This window comes from Geotrypetes seraphini, chromosome 13 (genome assembly GCF_902459505.1).
Source record: "Geotrypetes seraphini chromosome 13, aGeoSer1.1, whole genome shotgun sequence".
NCBI classification, from domain to species: domain Eukaryota; kingdom Metazoa; phylum Chordata; class Amphibia; order Gymnophiona; family Dermophiidae; genus Geotrypetes; species Geotrypetes seraphini.
The window spans coordinates 37,898,119-37,913,441 of record NC_047096.1 but is presented as its reverse complement, the minus strand read 5'-3'; the positions used below and the strand labels follow the sequence as shown (position 1 = coordinate 37,913,441).

General features: G+C 43.4%; 1 protein-coding gene across 3 annotated transcripts in view; it reads left to right on the top strand.

Annotated features, from left to right (window-relative positions):
• The window catches only part of LOC117347077, a 67,705-nt gene that overhangs the window by 46,999 nt on the left and 5,383 nt on the right, over positions 1–15,323 (top strand). For 2 of the 3 annotated variants that reach the window (XM_033917432.1, XM_033917431.1), the window contains exons 15-18: positions 3,294–3,428; positions 4,741–5,073; positions 14,215–14,330; positions 14,601–14,710. In XM_033917432.1, coding sequence (XP_033773323.1) covers positions 3,294–3,428; positions 4,741–5,073; positions 14,215–14,330; positions 14,601–14,710 — 694 coding nt within the window. The remainder of the gene's footprint in view (positions 1–3,293; positions 3,429–4,740; positions 5,074–14,214; positions 14,331–14,600; positions 14,711–15,323) is intronic. The other variant, XM_033917433.1, reaches the window with a different exon arrangement.

Below are 15,323 nucleotides of genomic sequence, written 5' to 3'. Positions count from 1 at the left end.
CACATCAATAAACTTAATTACCCTATGCAACCTACTATGAAGGTATTGGGAGTAATACTAGACTAAGGCCTAACCATGAAAGACCAGGTGGACTCTTTGGTCAGAAAGGGTTTTTTCACTCTCTGGAAGCTTCGGTCCATTAGAGCATATTTTGATGCTTCATCATTCAGAATTATGGTACAATCACTTATACTAAGCCACTTGACTATTGCAATATCATCTATCTGGCAATTACCCAGAAGAATTTGCAGTGATTACATCTGGTGCAAAATGCAGCGGTAAGGCTGATTTTGGGGCTGAAGAAGTTCGATCATGTAACTCCTTCCTGCCGACTCCTGCACTGCCTGCTGATGGAGGCAAGTGTGAAGTTTAAGTTTGGATGTTCTGCTTTAAGGTACTTTTCGGTCTAGCCCCTAGATATATAACTGACCTTTTCTCTTTTTCAACCAATCAACATATGAGAAGCTCAAACTCGAATCTTGTTGCCCCACCGGTTAGAGGATGTAAATTTAAAAGACATCATCAACATCTCCTCTTATATCAGGCAGTATTATGGGGTAAAGATCTGAAACAATTACTCATGTTTGCAAACACTTACGGGGAATTTAGGAAACACCTAAAAACATATCTGTTCCTAAAATACGTAGGCAGCTGCACTGCACAATCCATCCCCACAACAACTGACTGCTAAACTTTAACTCTGTTAGTACTACTCAATCTGTAACATTTTTAAATAATTGTAAACCACATAGAACTTCACGGTCCTGCGGTATATAAACTGTTGTTGTTATTCGTTATTATTATATTAAGGGAAATTATGAAGATCTATGTATCTGTAACCCTATGTAATGCACAACTGTGCATGTACAACTGTGAATGTACCTTACTGTCATTGCAACCCTATGAGTGCTAACTGTACCCATATGTAATATAACTACTTTACAACTGTGAATCTCAACCTGTTCTGAGCTCCCTGGGGTGGACAGGATATAAAAACAAATAAATAAAAAGTAAAATAAATCTTTGGTAGAGATGGTTTGCAGAGGGCTTTGGAGAAATAAGATGGAGAGAGAAAATAGGGACAGCCAGAGCCTCAAGTCTTTCAATCTTTCAATCCTTTCAATATTGGATTATTGTAATGTTATTTATCTAGGATCATATAAAATAACTACTAGCCGACTAAAAATCATACAAAATACAGCTATTCATTTGATTTTTAATCTGAAAAAACACAATCTTATCAGTGTATATTATCAAAAGCTTCACTGGCTACCGTTTGAGGCAAGAGTGTTATTTAAATTTGGATGCATTTGTTTTAAAGTTTTATTTGGCTTAGCGCCAGTTTACCTTGTTTCTCATTTTAGTTCTTTTATTTCTAAGAAAAATATTCATAGATCTGGTGGGGGGGTTTTCCTTCAGCAAATGCATGTCGTTACAAAAAATTTTTGGATAGAATCTTAGCATTCCAAGCAGGATTAATGAATTCATGTTTGAATCTTCTTGTTTCTCCATTTCTTACTTACTATTAATTTTGAAAAGATCTTAAAACCCACTTATTTAAACAATATAATATACATTACTGATTTTCATATTATCATGTAGTTATAATGTACTTTCAATCTTTTAATCTATACTTATTTTAGTTTATATTGTGTTTTTTTATTCATTAGTTTTAATGCTTGTATTAGTTACTTAGAATTTTATTATGTATGATGTTATTATATTGTATGCTGAGTACCTATTGTGTAAACAGTTATGAACTGCTGTTTAGGCAGTATATAAAAATAAATTATTATTATTATTATTAATAATAATAATAACTTTATTTTTGTATACTGCCATTCCCAGAGAGTTCTAGGCGGTTCACAGCAATTAATTAAGATTACAAACAGTGAATAAAGCATTGGAATTACAATACAATTATTATTATTATTAACAGCTTCGTTCACTAGAAAATTATTCAGCTAGTTTGGTTTCAAAAAAGGGACAAAACTGTTGAGTTTTAATAAATAAAAAAATTAAGTTGTGGCCACTTCAACACCCCCATAAGCAGTATACCCATGTTATGCAAAATCTCACACAACTTCCAGCATGGTGTAATGAAACAAATCTGCAAAAATGAGGGAAATTATTTTTTTGGTACAGATTTAAAATAGAGTGAGTTATGAAGAAAGTATAATAATTACCGTATTTTCACACATATAATGTGCGCGTTATACACGATTTTACAAACTGAGTATAACCATGCATGTTATATGTGTGAGCGCGTTATACAAATTTTTTTTTTCAGTGCGATCCGGCATCCCCCCTGCGAACTGGCATCCTCCCCCCTGCTCGCATCACCCCCCCTTCCCCGCGATCCTACATCCCCCCCCTCAGCACCGCAAAGACATCGGTCGCTTACCCGATTGGGCACCGGCACCAGCACCAATGCACAGGACGTGCCAGTGCCCGAAGATCCTCCCTCGTTGGGCTGGGCTGGGCTGGGCAGTGCAAGGGAGATCCTCCCTCTTCCCTGTGCCGGGCTGGACTGGGATTTGAGCATTTGCGCATGCTCAAAACCTTCTGGTATCGTTCTCTCCGAGATTCTCAGATATAGAATCTCGGAGAGAGCGAGACCAGAAGGCTTTGAGCATGTGCAAATGTTCAAAGCCCAGTCCAGCCCGGCACAGGGAAGAGGGAGGATCTCCCTCGCACCGCCCAGCCCAGTCCAGCCCAGCCCAGCCCAGCCCAACAAGGGAGGATCTTCGGGCACTGGCACGTCCTGTGCATTGGTGCTGGTGCCAGTGCCCAATCGGGAAATCGGGGGTGACGCGAGCGGGGGGGAGAATGCCGGTTCGCAGGCCAGAAGAGGGAGTAAGTGGGAGTGACGTGAGGAGGTTATAGCAGCATGCGCGGTATACGCGTGTGCGTGCTATATAAAAAATTTTTTTACACAAATGGTTTGGACCCGCGCGCTATACGCGTATGCGTGTTATACACATATGTGCGTTATATGCGTGAAAATACGGTAATGTGGTGCGAGTGGGTTATAAATATTACTTTAAATAGAAGCAAGCTCCACTCTATATGATTATGAAGAAAGTATAAATTGGACATTTGACAAAAACTGGCACATGAAAAATTGACTGCACACATCACAAGAACAGATTTCACAAATCTGTAGTGCATGGAAAGCTTATAGTATGCATATCAAGCAAACAAACAAAACAACCTGACCAGATAAACTTGAACCATCTTATCATTCTAAAAGCTTCTCTGTGGTCTGACTATATGATTATTGTGCTTATCAGGGCTGGACCTACAGCTTCCAGGCACTTTGCTGACACTTTCTGGGGAGGCAGAACTAGAAAGGCTGATTAAATGTAGTCCCCTTGCGCAAACTCTTCAAGAGATCAAGGAAGCACTGAAGATTCATCTCTCACAGGGTAAGGGTAGTGAACTAAGCTGTAGAACCTGTTGAAAGAAAAAAAACCCCGACATAAGTGCAGTCTATTGAAAGGCCACTAGATAGCACTGCTCTCTTTCAGAGGTTGATTATAAGCTATTATTATTGGGAAATTAGCATTTGGCCATTAATAGGAAATATGGCCATTTTACCGCTGCGCTAAAAGTGGCCTCAGTGCATGGGAAACCTGATTGCAAAAAAATATCAGAGGCCATGGCCTCCCCCCAAATTGGTGGTCATACAGCGAGAGATTAGAGAAATTGGGCTTCTTCTCCCTTGAAAAGAGGACACTGAGAGGGGACATGATTGAAACGTTCAAGATAATGAAGGGAATAGACTTAGTAGATAAAGACAGGTTGTTCACCCTCTCCAAGGTAGGGAGAACGAGAGGGCACTCTCTAAAGTTAAAAGGGGATAGATTCCGTACAAACATAAGGAAGTTCTTTTTCACCCAGAGAGTGGTAGAAAACTGGAACGCTCTTCCGGTGGCTGTCATAGGGGAAAACACCTTCCAGGGATTCAAGACAAAGTAGACAAGTTCCTGCTAGACCAGAACATACGCAGGTAAGGCTAGACTCAGTTAGGGCTCTGGTCCTTTACTCAAGGGCCGCCGCGGGAGCGGACTGCTAGGCACGATGGGTCACTGGTCTGACTCAGCAGCAGCAATTCTTATGTTCATATGTTCTTATTTAGGCACACACATTTATACCTTCTATTGACATAGTGTAAGTGTAGGCACATAGATGCCTATTTACACTAGTATTCAATAACAGAATCTGGGTACTCAGAAGACATTTTAGAATTCATACCAAGCGCTGTATCTAGGCCAGTGAACCGCAAACCTTTTGGCCCTGCAGCACACGAAACCCAGTGCATCTGGAAGTGCGTGGATGTCAGCGTGATGACATCACACGCATGCGTGATGTCATGACGTCGATGTCCGCTCATGTGCGGAGGCCCTCCGGCCATGCCCCTGAACCTGTCACTTCGCCGGTGGGAGTCCTGGAGAAGGGGAGGTAGAGAGAGAGGAGGAGAGTCGTCGGCTCTGGCTGACTGCCTACCTCTCACCTTGATGGTGCCTCTCCTCCTTGCCAGCATCTCTCTTCCTTGCCAGCATCTCTCCAGTGTCTCTCCTCCTTGCTGTAGCACACAGTTTGTGATACACTGACCTAGGCACTAAAATTGCGATGCAAATGTTATAGAAATTGCCTCCTTTACATGTTATTCTTCCCCTCAGTGGATCAAATTGTATTGAACTATCAGAATTATCTTTTTTTTTTTTTTTTTTCCAGAGAACCATATAAATATAAATGAATCAGGATCCAGAGAACATGCTCTGGTTCCCTTGGGCCTGGGCAGCCTGACTCCTCGTCAACTTGTGGTTTTCAGATTTGGGTGTGCCCTTGTGCACCTGTTATGCAGAACCTACTCTCTGTGGCCCCTGGTGCTCCAACTCGCTCAGAGGATCCCATATCAGGGTACAGCACACTTCAAGAGTGAGCTCACTGCTGGATATTTCTACTATGATGCTGCCAGCCAATTTCTCTACATCCACGCTGCACAGCTGGACGACGTTGGAAGATTTTCAGTGACAATAGTCACTGCCATGGCACAGATAAAAGCAGGTACTGCCACTCACGATTTCCTCATGACTAGGAGCAAAAATGCATCAGGGAAGATGAGAGAGTTTAATAATAGGACCCCCCATTGTTGTCTGGTTTTAAATGTGTAGAACAATGACAGAGCTGCAAAAGGGGCCAACCTCATATGCACTAGATTTAGCAGATTTAGGGTGCGCTCCATTCCACCCATAACCACACCCTCTCTGCCTATAACCCCACCCACAACTCCGCCCAACCTGACCTACAACTCCACCCAGTCCCACCCACAGTGGTAGCCTTCCCTTCCCTTAGCAGCAAGAGAGGCCTTCCTAAAATGTCACCTCCTGCTGCCACTGGTCCCACAGGAGACTTGGCAGGTCTGCAGTGGTTGCCAAAGCTGTTATGGGAGATCTCAAGCCAGTCAGGTTGTCAGGATATGCACAGTGACTATGCATGAGATAAATTTGCATGCAATGGGTGTATGCAAATCTATCATAAACTGTTTCTGCTGTACACCACCTTGGGCGAATCTCTTCATAAAGGCAATTAACAAATCCGATTAAATAAATATTCATAATGGATTTCCTCAAAACTGGACTGGCTGGGGGTCTCCTAGGATAGGATTGGGAACCACTGGTTTAAAATCTTTCCTGAATGCTCCATTGAAGTAATAAATAAATAAAAAGGTCACTAAGGTCCTCCCAAGGAGTTACCCTAACTACACCCTCTCCAAAAAGGACATCACGCGATGTGATACCTGCCAGTGAGCTTTCTCTAGAGTATCCCCCACCTCTGGAATGCACTCCCTGAAAGGCTTCACTTAACACAAGACTATGAAGAAGGACACAGTACTACTCAAAAGTCCCTTCTTTTCTAACCTGTTACACTACCTCTTCTACCTAAATAATCCTTGTTTGCTTATACCCTATGCTGAATATTAAAATGTTTTAGCATGCATCTTGTTGACATTGTAATGAAACATACTGTGCCATACTTTGTACTGTATTGTAATCTAAATATATTTTTTACTGCTGTAATTGTCTATGAAGTTAAGAGTAATCTAAGTAGGAGTAATCTAAGGAAATAATTGTTACAGAAAGTGGAAGAGGCGTGGAATAGTCTCCCAGTAGAGGTGGTGGAGACAAAGACTGTCTGAATTCAAGAAAGTGTGGGACAGGCCCTTGGGATCTCTTAGGTAGGGTTGCCGAATTTCCACTTTGAAAAAAAATGAGGACGCCTGACCCCACCCCATTCCACCTAGACCTGCTCCATTCTGCCTCTGACTCCACCCCATTCCTCCCCAGCCACGCCCCCACATGAACCTCCCTGAGCTCAAAGGTCATATTTGGAAGCCTTCGTACATGTTCGGATGTCGACATAATGAAGTCACACGCACGCATACATATGACATCATCATGGTGAAGGCCACATATGCGCAAATGCTTCCAGACATGGCCTCCAAGCTCAGGGCTTCCAAAACCCAGACAAACTGCTAGGTTTTGGAAATCCCTCCAGGTGTCCGGACAATCCTCTAGAAACATAGAAACATGATAGCAGATAAAGGCCAAATGGCCCATCTAATCTGCCCATCTGCAGTAACCATTATCTCTTTCTCTCTCTGAGAAATCCCACGTGCCTATCCCAGCCCTTTTGAATTCAGACACAATCTCTGTCTCCACCACCTCTTCCAGGAGACTGTTCCATGCATCTACCACCCTTTCTGTAAAAAGGTATTTCCATAGATTACTCCGGAGCCTATCACCTCTAAACTTCATCCTATGACCTCTCATTGCAGAGTTTCCTTTCAAATGAAAGAGACTCGACTCATGCGCATTTACGTCACGTAGATATTTAAACGTCTCTATCATATCTCCCCTCTCCCGCCTTTCCTTCAAAGTATACAGATTGAGATCTTTAAGTCTGACCCCATACGCCTTATCACGAAGACCACACACCATTTTAGTAGTCGTCCTCTGGACCGACTCCATCCTTTTTACATCCTTTTTATATCTGTTTGAAGGTGTGGCCTCCAGAATTGTACACAGTATTCTAAATGAGGTCTCACCACAGTCTTATACAGAGGCATCAATATCTTTTTTATCCTACTGACCATACCTCTCCCTATGCAACCAAGCTTCCTATTAGCTTTCACCTTTTTAACCTGTTTGGCCACCTTAAGATCATTACATATAATCACACCCAAGTCCCGCTCTTCTGTCATGCACATAAGTTCTTCACCCCCTAAACTGTACCATTCCCTCAAGGTTTTGCAGCCCAAATGCATGACCTTGCATTTCTTAGCATTAAATTTTAGCTGCCAAATTTCAGACCATTCTTCAAGCTTTGCTAGGTTTTTCTTCATGTTATTCATACCATCCGGCGTGTCTACTCTATTGCAGATTTTGGTATCATCCACAAAGAGGTAAAAGAGGACATGTCTGTATTTTCCCAGACGTATGGTAACCCTACTCTTAGGAAGAGGAGATAATGGAGGCCATTTAGCCTCTATCTGTCATCATGTTTCTATGCTTATAATTGACTTATTTTTGTTGAACACTGTCTTGAATGAACGCCTTTAAAAAGATGATAAATAAATCTGAACAAATAGATAAATATTCTGCATTCCTTATTATTCATGCTTAAGGCTACCAAATGGATCCAGTCCTGCGACTTTTAGTCTTGCTTTTCTTAGAAAATTGCAATGAGGAAATCAGAATTACAAGTCCCTGCATGCAACAGGGTAAACCCAGGACTGGATCAACCCTGTCCTGCAAATCTGGATCCAGTTGGCAGTCTTATTCTTGTATCTCCCTTTCTTTTGTGACCGGAGCCAACAAGTTCCATAATTCCAGGAGGGAGACTTTTTGGCCTGCCCTGGTTTTGAGCTTACATCCTAAAGCGGTGTGACATTGGTTGTCCCTAATTCTATTAATTAAAATCAGTGATACAAGTCCCATAATGCATCGTGATAGGATTGTCAGAAATCCAGATATGGCCCAAAATGTCTAAGCTGGATCTGGGTAGCTTGGTAGTTCTGAATGACTCAGCATTGCAACTACTGGAGGAGTGAGGGGTGAGGGCTGGAAATGACATCGCACCAGTACGATCCTCTTAGTTTTTTCTTATGCTCTGTGGGGATTCAGATGTTCTCTGGCCTGCCTTTATGTTTGTTTAAAGCTAGATATTCTGAAGGGCATAATCAAAAACTTTAAAACATCCAAAAACCTGCATAAGTCGGCACTTGGACGTCCTACTAGCAGGGACTGTTCAAGTGCTGATAATCAAAACAAACTTTCTGGACGTTTAACAGCACTTCTAAGATGCTGTGCTTTGAGAGCTCAAAGGGGTGTGTCGGGAGGTGTGTTATGGGTGGGCATCAAGCAGGCTTAAACCTGGACATCCTGAAACAATAATCAAAGCTTTCCTAGTCGGAACTTACACACCAGGACTTAGACGAATATAAAACAGGTCTAATTGCCCCAAAAGTGACCAAACAGACAAGATGACCACTGGAGAGTTTAAGGCAAGACCCCCCCCTTACTCCCCCAGTGGTCATGACCCTCTCCCACCACACAAAGAGTGGAAAAAATCCATGCTTCCCATCAGCTGATTACAGGGGAATCCAGATCAGCTGAGCCAGTTTCGGGGAGTCCTGCCGGCTCAGATGATGACCAGGATCAGCTGAACTGGCAGGTAGATCTGATTCCTCTCTCCCTCCCTCACACTCACCGATCCCACAGATAGACCCCTGCTCCTACACTCCTCCCCCCCCCCAACATCCCCCTAACAACCCTGTAACTTTCCTCAGCAAAATTGGCAGGAGGGATATCCATTCCTTTCTATCGAACCTTGGCACCCACTCCAAACCGTGGCACTCCCTGAACACCCAGCATCCCACCCTGATACTCCCTGAACTCCTGACACTCCACTCCAACACTCCCCGAACTCCCAGCACCCAACCTCAACATCAACTCCATACCTTCAATGACAATCTGATGGGAGGGATGCCCACTCCCTCCCGCAGGCAGGCCCACCTTCATAATGGTGGCCTTTCCTTTCCTGGTGCATCCTGAGATGCACTGGGGAGGGGGCCTAAGACTCTGATTGGCCCAGGCACCTAGGACCCCTCCTATGGGAGGGGCCTTAGGTATCTAGGCCAATCAGGGCCCCTTAGAAATATGTAAAGGTAAAAACAATAATGACGTAAGGGCATTTTTTCTTCAATTTGTGTTATTATAAAGCACTCAATACATTTGGCCTTAATTTAGCATAAAATACCACTTATCACTGGACAACTCAATAGCTACAAAGCCATTACCTTTGAAAGGCAGAGCAGGTCAATTATCGGTAAGGTTGTGCACTTCTAAAAGAGACAGAAAAAATACAAATACCACTTACTGGTAGGAATAGTCAACAGAGGATACATTTTGTATTATCCTGTTATCTTGGATTGACAATCTGAAAAAAATGGGGATTTGGAAAAGGGTGGTGATTCTATGTTAATAGCTCAGGCATTAGAGTAATAGAAATAAGACAATGATCGAGGCACTATGAAATGCAGATGATAAAAATCATATGAACAGGGATGGAATGTTTTTGACAGAAGAATGCAGGAGATGTGATATTCATCAAATTAAATGTCCTGTGTGGCCCTGGATGCCACATTTTTTTCCTGTCCTCCTACTTAAAATGTGCTCTGTTGATCTATCAGTGGAAGATAACCGGTGATAGTCGTGCATCAGATGATTTTCAGAAAATATCCTCAGTTAAGGGAAATAAATCTGGAGCTAGTGGTATTGAAGTATATGTTGTTGTTGTTTTTTAATCTCTACCTATTTGCAAATGGAAGTGTAAGGTTACTATAAGTCCAGCAATGACTATAGTGGCTTTGTTACTAGCCCAGCTGCCATGGCTAACATCCTAACTTGAGATCAGTCTTGGTGCACAAGTGGTCAGTGGGATACTGTATATAAATACATTCAATTCTACTTTTATTGTTTGCATTATTAATTTGCAATGATTTTATTGTATACTAGTCTTTAAGCCCGTTACATTAACGGGTGCTAGAATCCTTCTCCCTAACTGTCTCTCCATGGCCCTCTTCTATCTTCCCCCTTCCTGAGCAAAGCTTTCTGTCCCCAGCACACCTCCCCCCCAAAGCAGCCCCCTTTCCCTCTCCCTATCCATGGCCCCTTCTGTCTCCCCCCAGCACACCCCTCCCCCCAAAGCAGCCCCCTTTCCCTTTCCCTCTCCCCCTGGCTCCCGGTATTGATCCCCTTCTTACTCTCCACTCCATCCCGGCGTCTTCTGGCCTGCTCCTCTTCAAAACAGCCTGCGATCGTGGTGGCCAGCTTTAGCGAACCTCGCAGGATGCTCTCCAACTCGGTAGCACGTTCCCTCTGACGCGATCCTGTGCGTCAGAGGGAGCGTGCTACTGAGGTTGGAGAGCGGCCTGCAAGGTTCTTTAAAGCCGGCCACAATCGCAGGCTGCTCTGAAGAGAATCGGCGGTGGTGGCGAGTGAGGTGACACGTCGAGGACGTGGGCAGGCAGCGAGTGAGAGGCAGCGGTGAGTGAGGGCGGGCGGTGACGCGCCGAGGCAGGGAGAGAGCACAGTCGCGCGCCTTCAGACCCCGCATGCGCCGTGAGGTTAGAATGTTGCCACAGAAGCACACCTCACGGCGCTACACCGCACGAATTTTTGAGAGCGCATGCGCGCTCTAGCATTTTATTATATATGATTCTCCAGGGACAGGGAAATACCTACTGTACTTGAATGTAACTCGCCTTGAGCTACAACTGAACAAGGCACGAGTCAAATTTAAATAACTAAATTCTTATTCTATTGCACTCCACGTTGTATGGAATACTTGTATAAATCCTCTACTGCTACCCTAGGAAGGAATTAGTAGGTAATAGGAGCCAACTCTGTGGGTGCTGAGCACCTCCAACACTGAGCAAACGCCTTCATTGTACCCAGGGAGGAGGTCATTTGGATTGCGTTGGGCATCAGTGACATAACAAGGGTGATAGGCACCCGGAGCGGTGGTGCCCCTCCCCCACCCTCTTCTCCACCCCCACCCCCATCTGCTCCTTCCCCGCCCTCTCCTGCCATGTGCGCGCACCCCTTCCCCATACCTCTTTAATGGTTGCAGCTCGTGCTAGCGTCTGCTCTTCCTCTGACATCACTTCCTAGGTGTGGGTCCAAGTTTTCCAAGTCTCCAAGTCCATTACAAATTTGAAATACTGCCTAATCAAGCTTCTAGGCGGTATACATAAATAAAAAAATCACAAAGTACATATAGTTAGATTAAATTAATAAAATCAGGTGTTGCATAAAGTACATATAAACAAACTAAATGAATAAAAACAGACCTACTGGGGTTGTTAGTTTGACAGACGAACTAAGACAAACTGGAACGAAGGGAAAAGGGGAGGAAGTACAATCTTGAAAGGAAAGAACATTAAGAGGGAAAAAACAATGGGTGGGGGGGGGAGAGAGAGAGAGAAAGAAGACACAGGTTAGCCATTGTTTAATCCTTAAAAGGACAGTTATAGTTCAAAGGCATCAGTGAAAAGGAAAGCTTTAAGTTTGAACTTAAAATTTTTTAGGGTTGTCTCTTCTCTCAAATATTTTGGCATGGAATTCCAAAGAGAAGGGGTGGCTACTGAAAAGATGTTGGAACGCATGGAGTTAATATGCCTTAGTGAAGGAATGTTAAGTAAGTTCTGCGTGTCAGAGCGAAGAGATCTTAGCGGGGTATAGGGAATGAGCAGTCTGTTAATGAATTCCGGGAGGTTGCTAGAACGAGTTTTGAATATTGTTAATAAAATTGTGTGATTCTGTGTTCCACTGGACTACTTTGGTTGTGGTAGGATAATTTGGTATCGAGGATTACACCCAGCAGTTTAAGAGAGGAGACAATTTAAATTGGAGTAGAATCTAATTTGATGGAATTGATTGGATTGAGTCCATTTTTGATAAGGAAAATCATCAGTTTGGTTTTTCTGATGTTCAAAGATAACATATTCACGGTCAGCCATGTTCTAATTTTTTTCAAATTTCTGGTTTATGCTATTAATTTCGTCTGCATTATCAAGATCAATGGGATGGATTAACTAGATATCATCCACCTAGGCATACATTGAGAACCCGATTGATTCTCCTAAAGTTAAAAGTGGGCCAGTAGGATATTAATATGGGGAATAGAATTTAACCTTGGGGGGGGATACCAAATTTATTTGTGAAGGTGTCAGAAGTAAAGGAATTGAAGATGACTTTTGAGGTTCGATCAGAGAAGTAAGAGTTGAACCAGTCTATAACTTGACCTGACAATCCTATTTCATGAATGTGGTCCGGGAAGTAAAGTTAGAGGAAGAGCCCACTCTGGCGTGAGCAGCAGATTGGGGTTGTTGCTCGCGCTGGGAATGTTAAAAAGATTTGTGGCTAGGGAAGGGGTGCATGTGGTAGTGGGGGTGGGGGGGGCGAGGAAGGAGCAGGGGTGGAGAGGAGGATGAGTGCTGGCGCCCCCACCAAGATGGCGCCCAGGGTGGACCACCTCTCCTCTGCACCCTCTTACTATGCCACTGTTTGGCATCCCAATCATTTTGATTGGGATGCCAACCTCTTGGTGGTTTAAGCAACAGAGAGATTGGGGTATACAACTGAGATGTTTCTACTACTACTACTATTAATTATTTCTATAGCGCTACCAGATGCATGCAGCGTTGCACAGAGTCACAAAGGGTAAGAAAACAGTCCCTTCTCGAAAGAGCTTACAATCTAAACAGGCAAGACAGACAAACAGGATGTCATTGATACAGTTAAGGGGAATGGTTAATCAGCTGGCTGGGTTGGAGTGCAGAGGGAGTACAGAACAATCAAGCCATTGTGACATCACTGATAAGGTTGGCTCTTATTGGTGGAATGAGGCATTGTGACATCACAATCTCAGCTCAGCTTCCCAAAGACTGAAACAGGAACAGTTAATCAGCGGGCTAGGTTGGAGGGCAGAGGAGTAGAGTTAATCATTGAAAGCTATATCAAATAGGTGGGTTTTTCAATCTGCTTTTAGACAAGGGAAGGGGCTTGATGGACAAACTCGGGTAATTTATTCCAGGCATAGGGGGCAGCTAGATGAACAGAACAAAGTCTAGAATTGGCAATGGGGGAGAAGGGTAACGCTAAGAGTGACATCTGAGGAACGGAGTTCTCTGGGAGAGAAGCGAGGAGAGATATTGAGGGACAGCAGAATGAACATATTTGTAGGTCAGCAATAAGATCTGGACATAGTTCATGGTCTGGCAGTTGAAGCAGAGACAGAAAATTTGTAAATGATGAAAAGTACTGTATTTTTCGCTCCATAAGACACACTTTTTTTTCTACCCAAAAGTGGGTGGAAATATCAGTGCATCTTATGCAGCAAAGATACAAATTTTTATACACACACACACACACCGTACCTTTTAAAAACACCCCACCCCGTCGTACCTTTTAAAAACACCTCCCGCCCCGTCATACCTTTTAAAAACACCCTTATAGCCTGGTGGTCCAGCGTGTATCGGTATGGGCAGGAGCCAGATTTCTGCGCCGCTTCCTGAATAGCTGCCATCAGTTCTTGCGAGACTCACAATAATTGATGGCAGCCATTCAGGAAGCAGCATGGGCCCAGGCAGGAGCGCAGAAAGCTAGCTCCTGCCGATACACACTGGACCACCAGGTTATAGAGGTGCTTATAAAAGGTACAATGGGGCGGGGGGGGGTGTTTTTAAAAAGTACGGGGTGTTTTTAAAGGTACGATGGGGGGATCTAAAAAGGTTTGGAGGAGTTTAAAAGGTATTGGGGGGTACAGGTTCCAGAGCCTGGCAAGGAGTATGGGGTTGGGTTTAGAGCCTGGTAGGGAGTGAGGAGGGATGGGTGCAGAGCCTGGTATATATTAGTACACAATTTAGTTCAGAATGGGTTTTTTTCTTGTTTAGCTCCTCTAAATCTAGTGTGTCTTATGGTCAGGTGCGTCTTAAGGAGCGAAAAATATGGTAATGCAATATACAGACCAGAGGTGTATTACACAGAGACGCTTCTTCTTTCCATAGAATTTTTCTTCTATAATTAGTTTTCAAGTAAAGTAATAAAAATGATATTAATGCAGAATTGTCACTGTTTCTAGGCTGTACAATAAGATCAGATCACGCTGACTTCCTGAAGCAGTTAAATGATGCCATTATGGACCTTGCTAAAGCTTTGTTCCACTCCAGTTGGACTGGTGCACACATTAAGAAGAAGGTAAAAAGAAATAGATTTGCCTTGTTATAAATAATATTCTACCTGCCCATGATAGTAAAAAGAATGCAGGATTTTGGCCAGATCCAACTTGGGTGTATCATGTCTCTCTCATAGAAGAACTCAGGCAATGAATGAGATCTAGCTTTTGATGTGCTTTAAAGGCTTTTTCCAGTCTATGCTGTATTGAAAGATGTCTTTGACATGAGAAAATAATCAGCAAAAGCTGCCATGAGCATTATTATTTAAAAAGATACTATGGTATGTTAACAGGAACAGGAGAACTGCAGCTCACACATTAATGGATGTTCAGTATTCAGAGACCTTCTGAGTGTGTATATTTCACCACATCCTGAGTTTACCAAGGAATCCCGACATGCAAGGTATTGTAGTTGCCATATGATTACCAATGAAATTGAAAATATGTTTTCCAATGTTTTGCTGTATGTGACTGGAGATGTCAACAATTGGTTTCATTCCCACCCCAGAGAGTTGGAATTTCCAGTCCATGGACCAAAGGCAAAATTCTTGGTCCATGATAATGCCCCTGTGCCCCTAGGCTAACAGGGGGAGAAGATAATAGGCCACTTCTGATACTGCTGTAAACCCCAAAGAAATGCTCTCCGTTCTTTTTGTACCTTCCCATCCAGCAAAAATGAATGACTCCTCTTGACTCCTCCCCCCAGACACCACCAACTTAATTTTACTACATTCACGATTTCACATGGAGCAGGATCAATTCTTGGTCTTTCCTGCCATGCCACATCTGCTTTTGAAAATAGCACTGGCTGCATGGTCTATAAAGGACATTAGCTTGGGTCAGCTGATGCCATTTTGAAAGCCCGCACCATTTTGAAAGAAACAGAAGGCAGGAGAAATTGCTCCTGTCCCATGTGGGGAGTGTGTGGTGAACTACAGCCTCAGCACCCTGAGGTTATGGGCTCAAATCCCCCACTGCTCCTTGTGACCATGCGCAAGTCATTGCCCCAGGTACAT